A 16203-nucleotide genomic window follows, 5' to 3' on the forward strand; every position below is an offset into this window, starting at 1 on the left:
CCTTTAGTCCGATTTAAGTGATTTTTTTAACATGTTTATTCTCTAACAATATCGCTGTAATAATATTGTTGCTAGACAGGTAAATTATTGTCATTGTACCTATCAAACTGCGTTTTTTTCTCAAAGTTCACCACACCCTGTGGAATATTCTAGCATCTATTTAATACTGAAATTAAAACCCAACTATATCCTCAGGTTATTTTAACATTCTATTTTTTGGTTCATTTGCTTATGTTGGATAATAAAAGAGTTGATACTTTAACAACTAGCTATGTTCTTCATCAATACAAACAAGTGCGACAAACTTTAAGGGGTAATTCTGCATGAAATAATAATGACTGTTTGCTTTATACACTTATGTCCGCAAATGCTTCATTTCCAAGATACCAGATGTTAAATTTTTTCTTACAAACTGACGATTTATTTATCGCTCTAAAACGGGTTGAGATATGCAAATAAAATTTGGTAGGTTTTAAGAGGTAGTTATACGTGTAATATGACACGTAATAACCAGTATGCACGCGGCACGCCAATGGTGAATATAAGATTCTTAATTTTATATAAAAAAATGCGCCTCTAAAAACAACTACCTCTTACAACCTACCAAATTTCATTTGCATATCTCAACCGGTTTTAGAGCAATAAATAAATCGTCAGTTTGTAAGAAAAAATTTAACATCTGGTATCTCAGAAACGAAGCATTTGTGGACATATGTGTATAAAGCAAACAGTCATTATTTTTTCATGCAGAATTACCCCTTCAAGTTTGTTGCACTTATTTAGAAATACCCTATATTGATGATAAACATGGCTAGTTGTTAAAGTACCTAACTTTTGTATTATCCAACAAAGCAAATGAATCGAAAAACAGAATGTTAAAAATACCTGAGGCTTTAGTTGGGTTTTAATTTCAGTATTAAGTAAATGCTAGAATATTCCACAGAGCGTGGTGAACTTTGAGAAAAAAACATAGTTCGATTGGTACACCTGGTATACAATGACAATTTACCTATCTAGCAACAATATTATTACAGAGATAATGTTAAAAAATAAGGCTATAACATATTAAAAAAATCACTTAAATCGGACTACAGGTTTAGGAAATTCGAGACATCAAAAATATCCCTTTTTTAAAGTGTTCTGTTTTTCGTGCCAGTGAGTGTCCTTCTTGTGCCAAGAGTCAATTTTTGGTATGGAATTGCTACAGATTGACCAAAGTATAATAAAGTAACATTACCTCATTTCTAGAGAAGCCATGAATTTACTAATGCCATGTCAATCAGGCATGTGAATATTGGCCAAAACCACTTCTTGGCTCTGATATGCGTGGCATATTTTCCAACAAACCAGTTGTGTTGATCCAAGCCTCCCATATTCCTACGCTTTGTTTTTATACCAGGAGGAGTAAACTAAAAAGACAGATTCACACCCAAGAAAGTCACCAAATACATCTTCTTTTTTGGTTGCTCATATCAGCCTTCAGATGTAATCCATAAATAGGTATTATACTATACTAATACATCGCTAAAGAGTTCTAAAAACAACAAAAAATCGCAGATATAACTTAACCTATGAAATGTCAATGCCAATAGTGTCAAAATTTCATAAATTTCAATAGTCTCAACATTTCATAACAGTGGAGTAAACTTGTCCGAGGTTGCACAGTAAATTTGAATAATTACTCCTTCTGGTTTAAAAACAGGGTATAGTAAATTATCATCGGCTTCATCTTCATCTGTTAAAGAATCCGATTCCGGTGGCAGCACTATTTACTCGTACATCAATCTCTTCAGCATCCATAAAATTAGGATCGTACCTTCTAATTATTCTAAAGATAAAGTTTTTGGATACATCTCCAAAGAACATAAATATTAAGTATGTAGACTGTAGACAGCAAAAATTTCATTTACTGTATTTTTACATTTATTGTGCAAAATAATATTCATTAAATATTAGTTATGTACTGTGAAATAATTTCTCCCAAATATGATTAAATGCAAAACTTGTTCTGAAATTATAAACAAATAGAAAATTTAAAAAATTACTAACGATTTTTGCACAGATTCACGGAGAAGTCTATACTGAAATGCAGCTAACACAAAATTAGTATGTATTTAAATTCATATTGTTAGATTTAATCTAATCCCGCGACTGCTTATGCGACAGAAGTGAGCGCGACTGTTCCTATGTTAATCTTCTGATATTTCTTTTCATACGGTATTGTTTCCTTTCTTCAATCTTCTGATATTTCTTTTTATATGGTATTGTTTCCTTTCTTCAATCTTCTGATATTCCTTTGTTATAAATGGCAATGCATAATTATTTTTTTGTTAAAACCTTTGTTAGCTGGTAATAGTATTAGTAGGTAATAGTATTTCTTGTGGAAAATTTGTACAAAAATTGCCAAAAAATATATTTACGTTTTAAACTATTTTAATAAAATAACTCAAAAGACAGTACCTATATAGTATCATATACATACAGGGTGTCCATAAACTCCCCTGACAAACAAAGACAGGAGATTCCTCAGATAATTTTAAGACAATGACAAATTTTGACAATGAGAATGACAAAGACAAATTTTAAGACTATTTCACTTAGTCCGGAAATGCTTCCTAACGGAGCTAGAGCTCTTTGAACATGGCGCCTTGTACGTAGTTTTTTTAAATACCTCCAGAACGCTTCTATTTAGAAAAACTAAAACTGGTACGCCTTAGAAAAACGAACAGTTATTTTATCGCATACATTTTTTTGTCTTTAATGTTTAAGCATTTCTGACTCGGGATTATTAAACTGTGAGATATTTTAGTACTAAAAGTACTCTTGTCTCACCCGTTGTCCTAGGTGAGCGACGGAAAACGACGCGACGCGATGCGATGCAACCAGTAATTCACGCGACGTGTGGCTTATGTAGCGTCGCTTTCCATCGCTCAATCTAGGACAAACGTGACGATGTCAATTCATTCCTATTCTTAAGTATGGGGAAGTATACGGCAGTGTTGCTAGAAAATTCATATTAAATACTTAGCTTTAAAAAAATTCCATAAACGAAGAAGAAAGACAACAAATATCGTATATTTAGAGCAAAATAAATTTGGAGAGTTTCATCATTTATATTCTAAATTTTTTAATAATATTGTGGCTTATTTCCCATTATAAATAGTTAAAATTTATATTCTAAATTAATAAATAATCCACTTTGGTTTAAAATGTATTGTGCCTTATTACCATGCACTTTCGATTATATTATTGCAGCTAATCCAGTATTCAACTGTCAATAAGTAATTTTCAAAGACCAATTTCTATTGAGGCGATGCTGTTACTGGCTTTAAGGTATGATAATGATAAACACTGGTACTATATAGTTACTGGTACTATATTAGTTTTTATTTATTTAATAGACTATTGAGTAGCATAATTTGAATTGAAAAAGCAACTTGCACTTGACACTGCAAGCTTGACACTGCGTCGTGTCTCGTCGCGAACAAAACAAGTTGGCACTTCGTCGCGTCTTGTCGTAGACTGATTAACCCGAAAACGTAGGCCACACACAAAATACAACCATTATGTGATATTGTCGTGTCGCGTTGTCGCGTTTGTCGTTCACCTATGACAACGGGTTATGTCGGTAGGGTGCACCGTTTTCTAGAAAAATCGATTTGAAATTTTTTTTTTAATGGTTTTTTGAATTTGAATAAAATTTTCAAAAAAAACTGTATTTTACTGACTTAAAACAAGAGTAACTTTTAGTATTGGAATACCTCATCATTTAATAATCTAGTGTCAAAAATGCTTAAAAGTTAAAGACAAAAAAGTTAGACGATTAAATATCCATTCATCTCGATTCTCAAAGTCGATTCATCTCTGGAAGATAGATAAACATACCAGTTTTCGTTTTCCTAAATAGTATTTTTCTGAAAAAAAAAATTCAAATTAAAAAAAAGGAAAATTTTCAAATTGATCTGTTTAGAAAATGCATCCTACCGACTTAAAGTAAGAGTTCCTTTTAGTACTTGATTACCTCACAATTTAATAATCCAGTGTCTAATATGCTTACAAGTCAAGGACAAAAAAGTTATGTGATGAAATAACCGTTGCCCTACCCAAAACGGATGCCTATGACTGGTACTAGAAATTCGCAATTTCATGGAATCGATTTATCTCTGGAAGATAAATAATAGGTGTACCGGTTTTCGTTTTTCTAAATATAAGCTTTCTGGAGGTATTTAAAACAAACTAATTACAAGATGCCATCTTCAAAGAGCTCTAGCTCCCATAGAAAGCATTTTTTGACTAGGTGAATTGGATTAAATTGTCATTGAAATTATCTGAGAAATATTCAGTCTTCGTTTGTCAGAAGAGTTTCTAGACAAACCCTGATTTCTTTTGGAATCCGTATACACATTTTGGAGATCCATATTTTTGTATTTGTTGCCATAATGAAAAATCTCGTACAGTAATCTTCGCATAGAGGGTATGACAAAACTAAGAAGCACGCTTTAATACATGAAAGGTATTTTAGATAATTTATGGTAAAAACTAATAATTTGCATTAAAGTATCCTCTTTAAATTGAGAAAGTTTAGTTAACAATATAATAGGATATGTAAATCTAATAATAGGATACTTCCATATAGTAATTCATAAACACTTACCCAGAGAATCACTAGCTCTCTCTAAAATACGCGTAATATGATAATAAATATGCACCATAATACTTTCTTCTCAGATCATTACAAGTTTATTAAATAGATATGATTATAAGCTTTGACAAGCCCCTAACCTACTCTTGATTTTAAGTTGATAAGCTTCTTATCAATCAACTACTTAGTTATCAAGCTTATCTAAGTTAAATAAAAATTGGATAATCTGATGCTTATTATTTATCAGCTTGCAATTACTAATCCAATGTTACGGATAGGTCGATGTAACATTCAGATAATGATCGTGAGATAAGATGTAAACCTCATAATAATTTAAACAAAAAGATATTTCGAGAAAATAAAAAATATCGAGGACTACACAATAATATAAACGAAAAAGTTAATTCCGACCGATCGCGGTAGGAGTTCCAATTCTACCATCAGATTCACGTATAGATGTATAAGTTATGAATTACACCGGAGGACGTAATGTTAACAGTTGCCCCTTGGTGTCGACCCGCTCTAGTTTTCCGACTGTTGGACGATCTTTTTACAATTACGACGAATGTGGCCTACGTCGCCGCAATTCCAACACCTAGGCTCGCGTCTTTTTGGCATCTCGTTACGAATCATTTCCTCCAGAGGTTCATCGTTGTGTCCGTCACTTTCTGTAATGGTTCTTATTCGGTGGCTTCGTGAAGTTTGACTAGCCGTTTCGTGTTCCAATGCTTCATCTAAAACTTTCGGTAACGCTAATCGTAAAGCTTTCTGCCGTTCACTCTCGACACATTGAGGAAGGTATATACTATATACCTACCGCAATTTCTTTCAAAATGCTGCTTGGCGCCTCCGGATAAGCCAACCGTCCCACACGAGCAACATCTGCTTCAAATTTTTGCAGATTTTCACTTTCTCGTTGAATCCTACTGCGCAGTTGTGCTTTGTATACTTGTTGTAGATGGGCATCTCCTTAGCGTTTTTCCAGACGAGTGAACAAGGTCTGGTAACATTTTTCTTGGCCCTTAGGAATTTATCTTAATATATCTGCAGCATCACCTCGTAGAACAGCAGTCGAGGAAACAACCTTTTCTTGTTCGGTCCAATGATTGGCGGTTACAATAGCTTCAATTTGTCTAAGGTATATGGACCAAGAAGACTTCTCATCAAATGGTGGCAATTTGAATCTCATATGATGCGACGTTTCGTCTCTCGGTGATTCTTCTTTCACTACAGGATCTAAAGCTACTGCATTAACTGGTGGTTTTACACTTTTCTGTATTTCTTTAGTTACTTGAGAAGTCTCATCAATTCTTTTAGCAACTGGAGTCCGTTTGTTTAGCTGCTTCTTTAAGGCTATGGGTACATAATTCGCAAATATTTTACGTGTATCCCTACTTTTTCTGTCTTTACACGGCAAATTACGTGTAGTAAAATTCACACTGGTGTGGATATGTAAACATTACTAGAATGTCATTCTACTTGAAAATGTCATAATTAATTTAAAGAGATGGCTTTTGAATGTTCTTGGATAACTGTTATTTTTATAATTGCAAATTATTAATTCAGTTAATAAATGTGATAATTTTTTCACTAACTATGTTTTCAGTGATTGTAATAATTTATTTGTACAACAAAAACTAATAATCAATCGAGAAAAGAGGAAAAGTGTTAAAGTGATTTTTTAATAATATGTTGTTATTTTGGAACGCTTACAATTTTGAACATCTCTAACAACAAAATACTTGGATCACAGGATATATCTGATGTATTCTCTGCTTGGATCTTTCACAAATAATACACAATAAATAACTTTTTATTAAGTTCACGTCTTAAATCAATTATTTATCAAATACACTATATATCAATAATATTTAATCAATTTCTCAAAATATTCCCGATGCAATGTCAAATATTTAAAATTGTCACTGATTGTCAGTGTCTGACTGACAATATATGCTGACAATATTATGATTCGGTTGAGTGCGTTGTAAGACAAAGACAGATTTGGAAAATATTACCACCGCATTGTGTTCATTTTTTTCAAATCCTGAAAAAACCAATAAATATTTTTGAAAAATTTAAACGCAGAATGAAAGACTAAATTATTACCGAGGGCCGAAAGTCCCTTAGAATAAATAAAAAGTTTATTTTGAATGAGATATTTGAATTTAAAAATCACACTAAATTTTCTCTTAGTTTTTTCACCCCTGTAACTTATTAAAATAAACATTGTAGAAGTTCTCAGGGACTTTCGGCCCTCGCTAATAACGTAATCTTTCATTCTGCGTTTAAATTTTTCCAAAATACTTATTAGTTTTCTCAGGATTTGAAAAAAATGAATCCCCATTTGAATAGCATTGCAGCCGAAAATACGTTCCGATCCTCTTAATAATTTGATAAGTTTTATCGATCTTTTGAGAAACAGTTTCAAATTTCTCATCGAATCTACTAGAAACACTTTCGAATTTCTCCTTGTTCTTTCTAGAAGCCTCTTCGATAATTTGAGAAACATTTTCGAATTTCCCATCAATTACCTTCGATCAGACTGCTTCTTCTGCTGACTTCTTCTTCTTTAAGTTTCATCTTCTATCGAAGGTTGGAAATCATCATGGTAATGCGGACCCTGTTGACTGCCGCTCTAAATTGCTCTGCACTACTGCATTCGAACCATTTATTCTCTTAAGTTCTTAAGCCAGGATGTTCTTCGTCTTCCCACATTTCGCTTTCCTCGGATTTTGCCTTGCATTATAAGTTGTAATAATGAGTATTTTTGTCCTCTCATCACATGTCCCAAAGTACTCAAGTTTTCGTCTTTTGGTAGTTAGCATTATTTTCGGTTGATTTCCTATCCTTCTAGTTACTTCCACGTTTGACATTCTTTGAATCCATGATATTCGTAGGATTCTTCTGTAACACAAAAATTCAAAGGCGGCCAACTTATTCAAATGGACTTGTTCAAATGATCCGCTGACTGGACTAGTGGAATGTCTCTGGGTCATCTCCATTCTTTCTGAGAACATCCATCAGTCGTTCTTGAAGAATCTTCTTGGACCCACTGCTGTCTTCATCTCGTTCTTTTAATTGCTCACGCAACTTTTTTACAGAAAGTTCTAGTAGGAGCATCTTTGGTCGACACACACATACTTTTCAAATGTTCTTAAAAGTCTTTTCGAATACCGAACAATTAACGCACTCCGATCACTCCCGACGATCAAAGTTCAAATAGTTATTTATGATATCAGTGTTAAAAGTACAATTTCAAGGCAAGCATGTGAAGGTTTGCAGAATGAGCGAAGCGAATTCGCTTTTATTGTATATTAAATATTCCTCACACCGTACACCAACTGTAGCGAGTTACAATAAAATTCACGGTTCGGATTTATAAAAGACTATATTTACTTACAAGTTTACAGTTCGGAACTCGTATCTATAACTAATTCTAATACAACTTTACGTCTATGCTTGGGTAGACTCGCAAATAGTATTACACTGGATTAAAGGTTCACCTTCTAGGTTTAAAACTTTCGTCGCAACTCGCATTTCGTATATCCAGACACCTAGTCAAAATTATTCTTGGCATTACATTGAATCTCAAAGTAATGCAGCCGATGCGCCTTCGCGAGGCATGCTACCGACCGCTTTTGTATCGAAACTGGACTGGTTGACAGGTCTTTCGTTTTTGTATAATGTTCCATTAATCTTTTCAGAGGTTCCTCCATCATTGCTGGAAAAATCTCTTTTGGAAGAGGCAAAGAAAAGTTTAGTGTTTGTTTCCACTCGTGAGGAACATTTTTTGTTTTGTTTGTTACAAAACAAATCGTCGTTTACCTCTATCCAAAGAATTTTGGCCTTTATGTTGCGATTCGCGCACAATTCTCGTTTTAAAAGATCAAAACGTGTAGGACCCTTGAGTTTAGTAGAATTGGAAAGCTCGTTGATTATTCTTGTAAGATTCACACAGGAAAAGTATTTTGAAGAACAGCTTCCGTCGAACTCGTTTCCAAAACCATTTCGTAAATTGGGGGTATTTTTAGATGATAATACTCATTGTTTAAGAGTAGGTGGTCGTTTATCTCAGTCTTCCTTGTCGTATGAAGCAAAATACCCCTTTTTGTTACCAAAGAAATCTCGCCTTACTACACTCCTAGTTCGTCATTATCATGAAAAGTATTTACATGCTGGATTTAAGAGTATGTACTCAATTTTGGTTAGTCAAAGGTTTTGGATATTGTCTTCTAAGCAGTCCGTTGATTCAGTCTTGTCTAAATGCATTAGCTGTTGGAAGCAATCTCCTAGGCCCTTACAATCACCTATGGGTAATTTGCCTAAATTTGGTCTCGGTGCCATTAAACCCTTTTCGATTTGTGGGGTAGATTATGGTGGACCGTTTTCGATAACTATGTCTCGTTATAGAGGAGTTATAACTCAAAAGGCATATTTGTGCCTCTTTGTTTGCTGCGCCACAAAGGCCTTACATCTAGAATTGGCTAGTGATTTATCCACAGAAGTCTTTTTAGCCGCTTTACAGCGCTTTACTTGCTCGGAGAGGTCTAGTATCGCAAGTACTTTGTGATAACACATTTCGGTGGTATTTATGAGCGCGGAATTCGTTCTATAAAAGAACATATTGCTCGGATAGTCGGGGCTCAAACCTTGACATATTATGAAGAATTTTACACTGTTTTGACGTTTATTGAGTCTTTTTTAAATTCGCGTCCTCTCACCCCATTAACCAATGTTGTTGAGGGTCTCAACGACTTGACTCCAGGACATTTCTTGACTCTTGAGCCCTTGACATCATTGTCTGTACCTGATTTTTCAAAGGTATCTTTGAATCGTTTGTCAGATGGTAGTTGTTACAACGCATCCATAGGGATTTTCTGGGGTGGTATTTTCGAATTCATTCGAGCACAATTCGCATACATTAGAAAACAAATTCGATCGAAATCCAGTTTCTTGTATTCTCGAATATGTACTTCGTATACTAATTTTTTCGTATACGACGCGACGATTCGAATGGGTCTAAACCATTCGAATTGTGATGCTCGTATACGAATTAAAGTAATAATTGTCATTATCTGACGTGTACGTCAGATAAGATCTCAGCTGATAGTTTTTAATCGTTGTTGTAAACAATATTTTTACATTAAACTTACATTTTAACATTGGATGCGTCTCAATAAATTCGCTCAACTCTTTTTGTTCGGCCGATACTGAACCACCATATTTCATGCCCTTTTTTGCTCCTTTCAGCTAATTTACTAGAAACGAACTGTTTTAGATGACAAAATCACGATAAAATAGGTTAAGTAAAACTGCCAATTATAATTATTCTTCTTGTTTGTCTTATTTGAGTGTTGGTTGTTTGAGTGTGCAGTGTTGCCGGTGTAAATTGTTCTCGTATACGTATATCATTTCGAATGGCATTCAAAAATAGACATTTAGATTCGCATACGAAATTTTTCATTCGAAACTCGTATACGAAAAAAATGGATTGAATTCGAAAATACGACCTCTGGCTTTGGACCTAAAATCGGTGCTTTAGTTGTTTTAAAGGAGGATAATTTGGCTACGTGTAAGTGGCCTATCGCTCCTTGATGAACTGCATGAGGGGAAAGACGGTGTAGCTCGAGTAGCTACCGTGCGTACGACTACCGGAACTTTGAAACGGCCTCTTGTCCGACTTTGTCCCTTGCCGATGGACGAAGATTAGATTAAGCCAAAGTTTTTCGTTACTTTTAGATTGACTTTTCGTTACTTTAGACTTTTGTATTATTCGGATTTTTTTAGTAGGACTGCGACAAAACCACCATTTCAATTATAGTTTTGATTTAAGCTTAAATTTTTAATATTTGTTTATTTAATAATATAGGTAGGATTTGTTTGTATTGTCATTGCTTGTTGCTCAAATAGTGACATTTAATATTAGTTGTTGTTAAATCCCTTATGGCCTTTATAGGGGGGAGAATGTTTGAATTCACATAAATATTAATTTGGTTGTATAAATATTTCGAAGCATTTCCTTTGTCGCTACCCATGTGTGATCCTCTTATGGAAATATCGTATTTCGTTGAGGTGCGTGGGGTAGGGACCACTTGAAACATCCAGAAGACGAAAATTCTTCCCATCAGGCCATAAGGGGACGAGACGCATTTGAGAACTTGACGCGCCAACACGCATTTTTTCAAAGTCGTGCACGGACATATACACTGCTAGTCAAAAGTCCGTACCCCCCCCCCTCGTATATTTTGAACGGTTATACCTATAATAGTGAAATTTGGAGGAAGGAAATAAACGGACGTAAGCTTCTTAACTAGTCATGGCAGGTGACGTAATTATGACATATGACTTTACAGCGCCACTGTAACAGATAATTTTAAATGGGACCTTATGACAAGTGATACCTCGTTTGAAAGGTATTGAAAATACCTATTCAGTCATACTAATTTTGTTTGAGTTTAAGCTAATTTTGGTGAATAAATGAGTTTCGCATTTAATTAATAACAGTTCAAAATTCCGCATATGATTACTGGTCAAAAAGGTTGACGTTGACGTAAAAACTACTAGAGAATTGAAAAACGTCAAATTTTTTGACAAAAAACCATAGGCGGGCATTTGAATTTTTATTAATTAAATGCGAAACTACAATATTATTTATTTAATTTATTCACCAAAATCAAAATCGACTAAAACCCAAAAAAAAATAGTATGACTGAATAGGTATTTTGAATACCTTTCAAACGAGGTATCACTTGCCGTAAGGTCCTATTTAAAATTATCGGTCACAGTGGCTCTGTAACGTCATCTGTCACTTGTCATGACTAGTTAAGAAGCTTACGTCCGTTTATTTCCTCCCTCCAAATTTCACTATTATAGGTATAACCGTTTAAACGATACGAGGGGGGTACAGACTTTTGACTAGCACTGTATAACTTAATTGATTCGTTTTCGATCGTTGTGTCTCCAGACGTACCTACATATCGATAAGTTTTTTCCCTAATTGTTACACCTTTGCCTAAAATGTTAGATCTGTTTCATAGAACCATTTAATCGAACATATTGGTCTAAGAGCTAGCAACGTTTTCGAGCAACTATTTTAAGACGGCTGATTCTTTAATATAATATTCCCTATGCATCCTAGAACACCTTACCGGCCATCTGGCTACTGAGACAGGTTGCGTTCATTACTGCGCAGCGCACCTGTGCAGGTAAATATATCGAATTTAAAATTATTTTAAGACGAAAAATTTTTTTGCCATTACTTTTTAAACATTATTAAAAATATGAATTATAATTGCCAGACATTTCTGTGGTTGCTAAATACGTGCCAGACGCTATAGTCTAAATGGCTCTCAACGTTTTCGAGAAAGTATTTTAAGACAACTGATTCTTTAATATATTATTCCCTATGAATCCTCGAACACCTTCCCGGCCATCTGGCTACTGAGACAGGTTGCGTTCATTACTGCGCAGCGCACCTGTACAGGTAAATATATCGAATTTAAAATTATTTTAAGACGAAAAATTTTTTTGCCATTACTTTTTAAACATTATTAGAAATATAAATTATAACTGCCAGGCATTTCTGTGGTTGCTAAATATGCGCCAGACGCTATTTTTTATAAATAATAATTGAAAAATTTAAATCATTTTAGTATGTCTGAAATTTTAATATTATGTTATTTACACATAAATAAATGCAAAATTAGTTTACCAGACATTAACTCGGTTGCAGTAATCAGCCAGATGGATTTAAAATCATTTAAAATGATATATATTTTCATCAAAACGTACGCTGGCTGTGTTAAGAAATAAGACAAACAAAAGATTCAGGTAAATATATTTGAAATTAGTTTAAGACAAAAAATTTTTTTGTCATTACTTCTCAAACAATATTACAAACATGAATTATAATTGCCAGACATTTCTGTGGTTGCTAAATGCGCGCCAGACGCTATTTATTATAAATAATAATAGAAAAATGTAAATTATTTTAGTATGTCTGTAATTTTAATATTATATTATTAACACATAAATAAATGCAAAATTAATTTGCCACACATTAATTCGGTTGCATTCACCAGCCAGATGGATTTAAAATCATTTAAAGTGATATATATTTTCATCAAAACGTACGCTGGCTGTGTTAAGAAATAAGACAAACAAAAGATTCAGGTAAATATATTTGAAATTAGTTTAAGACAAAAATTTTTTTTATCATTACTTCTCAAACATTATTAGAAACATGAATTATAATTGCCAGACATTTCTGTGGTTGCTAAATGCGCGCCAGACGCTATTTATTATAAATAATAATAGAAAAATGTAAATCATTTTAGTATGTCTGTAATTTTAATATTATATTATTAACACATAAATAAATGCAAAATTAATTTGTCAGACATTAACTCGGTTGCAGTCATCAGCCAGATGGATTTAAAATCGTTTAAAATGATATATATTTTCATCAAAACGTACGCTGGCTATGTTAAGAAATAAGACAAACAAAAGATTCAGGTAAATATATTTGAAATTAGTTTAAGACAAAAAATTTTTTTGTCATTACTTCTCAAACATTATTAGAAACATGAATTATAATTTACATTTCTGTGGTTGCTAAATGCGCGCCAGACGCTATTTATTATAAATAATAATAGAAAAATGTAAATCATTTTAGTATGTCTGTAATTTTAATTTTATATTATTAACACATAAATAAATGCAAAATTAATTTGCCAGACATTAACTCGGTTGCAGTAATCAGCCAGATGGATTTAAAATCATTTAAAATGATATATATTTTCATCAAAACGTACGCAACTTTATCGATAAGATCATTCTCTTCAAGTGTCACAATATCTTCATCTTCCAATAAATGACTATTTTTATGCATAATAATTTTTTTCTTCTTTTTTGTTACAATCTTAATTTGCTTAAAATGTTTTAATATTTTTTCTTCAAGCTGATTATTTGTAATTACATGGACATCTGCATCAGGTTGAAGTGTTAACTCTTCTTGTAATTCGTCGTTGTACGTGTCACAAAGAGAAGCTAATAACAGATATTTATTTTTTGCTACTACTGTTTCTTCAATTATGGACACAATTTTTTTAAAAATATTCATGTGAATATCTCTCACATTGTGCCAGGAGGTACGTGTAGTATCAGAAATAATTTTTTTATATTTATTTAAATATTCCAATTCACATGAATGATGATAAAAAATTAAACTATTTAAAGCTCTACTATCATCAATTTTTTTTAATAACTCCTGATTTTGTAATTTTGTTACCCACTCTGTTATTTTATCATATATCTTAACATTATTACAGGAATGTAGAATTTGTTTCTTACACTTCAATTGTTTTCTATCTTTTCCACAATAAAAACATATTCTTTTATTACCTGTGTCTGTTGACTGATGATCATCAATCGGCGGGATTTCAGGACAAAAGTTTGTTTCTTGGAAATTTGAACTGGTACATGAACTTGAAGAAGCCTCGTCATATGCCACTGTTTCACTTATACTAATTGAAGTTTTTGGTAATAATGTCTTACAACTAGATGTATCAGAAAAACCGGTCGACGATAAATTGGAAAATTCATCACTATCTAAAACAGTGTCACTCACACTTGACAGCGAAGAACTTGATGTATGACGAAGATTTGACAAAACTGAATTAATGGCAGATATGTTACGATACTTAGCCATTAAGGCTGCTAAAGAATTGTAACATTTTTTATGGTATCCATCAGTGGTATTCACTTGGTCCGGTAACTGTACATTATTATATTTTAAATTGTATTTCATACGCGCACTCAAAACTTCTTTACACTTGTAACAGTTTTTCATCCACAAAAGTTATTATATTCTCGTTTTTTTCCTTGAAAAACACACATTGTATTTTATTTGCCATTATATTGCATCACAATTACTTTTCACTAAATAGAAACTAGACAAGAATCGTTAACAAACTGTGAATTTATTGCGACTGTGACTGGCCATCTTAATAACATGTGCGGACAACATTCACCCCCGAAATTGTCGTATCTTTTGTTTGTCTAGTTTCTTAACCCAAGCAGCGATCGTTTTGCTGAAAATACACATTATTTTTATGATTTTAAATCCATCTGGCTGATGAATGCAACCGAATTAATGCCTGGCAAATTAATTTTGCATTGATTTATGTGTAAATAACATAATATTAAAATTTCAGACATACTAAAATGATTTAAATTTTTCAATTATTATTTATAAAAAATAGCGTCTGGCGCATATTTAGCAACCACAGAAATGCCTGGCAATTATAATTCATATTTCTAATAATGTTTAAAAAGTAATGGCAAAAAAATTTTTTGTCTTAAAATAATTTTAAATTCGATATATTTACCTATACAGGTGCGCTGCGCAGTAATGAATGCAACCTGTCTCAGTAGCCAGATGGGCGGTAAGGTGTTCAAGGAAGCATAGGGAATAATATATTAAAAAACCAAGTGTCTTAAAATCACTGTTTTCCCGACGTTGCTAGCTCTTGGTCCATATATGTATGCGCCTATGAGCCATTAATTGTCTTCTACTTATCGAAACCAGAGGTGTTGAAGGAATAGTTTATTTAATTTATGTTGCAGGGATTGTAATTGTTTGTTTTTTATTGTCTCGTTTAATACCATGCTATTTGTACATGTGACAAATAAAGAGATTTTTGACCCCCCCCCCCCCCCTTAATTCGAATTGTAGTTATCATTTATGGATTGAATTAATAAAATTTTTATTTAATTTCATATTATACCTTTTTTTCAATAATAATACTGTGCATTGCTGTCATAACAAATAATGGTGCCAATGTGATAACAGCACCCTACAGTTTCTAATCCATGACACAGTCACAAGCATGGCACAAAATACCGCTGTATAGTTGTGCAAGCAAACTATGAGGGTCATTAATATTCAGCTCAGCGGGGTACTATTGATGGAAATGTGTACTTAAATAAACAAGGGATTATTCCATAAAACAGGTAGATCCCTTGTTGATAAAATTTCACCCCTTTAAGAATAGCACCCCGCTGAGCTGAATATTAATAACTCTCTTATATATAGTTCTGCTGAGCGGGGTGCCATTATCCGAGTTGTGAAATTATATAAACAAGTGTTTAATTTTATAAAGCAGGTAGATCTATTGTTTATGGAATTTCTCAACTCGGACAATACCACCCCGCTCAGCTGAATATTAATAACTCCCTTAGACGGTTTGTCAGACTTTACCCAATTGAATTAGGTTTGTTTTCGACATACCATTTGTAGGTCTCACTATTTATGTGTCTTGACATAATTAAAACTTTAATGATATTGGGTGTCATCCTAATATACTCCAAAATTATACAGTGTGGGCCAAAGAAAACAGTCCACCTCGATATTTGGCAGTATTTATTAGATTTTAAGTAAATGACGAAACAGGTCGATTTTTGATCTAAGGGGGACACATTTTTACGGTACACACATCTATCATTCGTCAACCCCCTTCTATCCACTTCCCCCGCCCCTTATTTTTAAATAGGGAATA

General features: G+C 33.1%; 2 protein-coding genes across 7 annotated transcripts in view; one reads left to right on the plus strand and one right to left on the minus strand.

Annotated features, from left to right (window-relative positions):
• LOC126889825 (ataxin-3-like) overlaps window positions 1-16203 on the minus strand; it is a 157079-nt gene that overhangs the window by 53915 nt on the left and 86961 nt on the right. Inside the window, exon 1 of one of the 5 annotated variants that reach the window (XM_050658509.1) lies at window positions 4655-4794. The exons of 2 other annotated variants lie outside the window; for them this stretch is intronic. In XM_050658509.1, the coding sequence (XP_050514466.1) occupies window positions 4655-4712 (58 nt within the window). In that variant the 5' untranslated portion in view covers window positions 4713-4794. Of the gene's footprint in view, window positions 1-1237; window positions 1522-4654; window positions 4795-16203 lie in introns of those variants that run through there. 2 more of the 5 variants (XM_050658505.1, XM_050658506.1) reach the window with 2 other exon arrangements.
• The window catches only part of LOC126889823 (cold shock domain-containing protein E1), a 193313-nt gene that overhangs the window by 6442 nt on the left and 170668 nt on the right, over window positions 1-16203 (plus strand). The window lies entirely within an intron of this gene.

This window comes from Diabrotica virgifera, chromosome 8 (genome assembly GCF_917563875.1).
Source record: "Diabrotica virgifera virgifera chromosome 8, PGI_DIABVI_V3a".
Taxonomy (NCBI): domain Eukaryota; kingdom Metazoa; phylum Arthropoda; class Insecta; order Coleoptera; family Chrysomelidae; genus Diabrotica; species Diabrotica virgifera.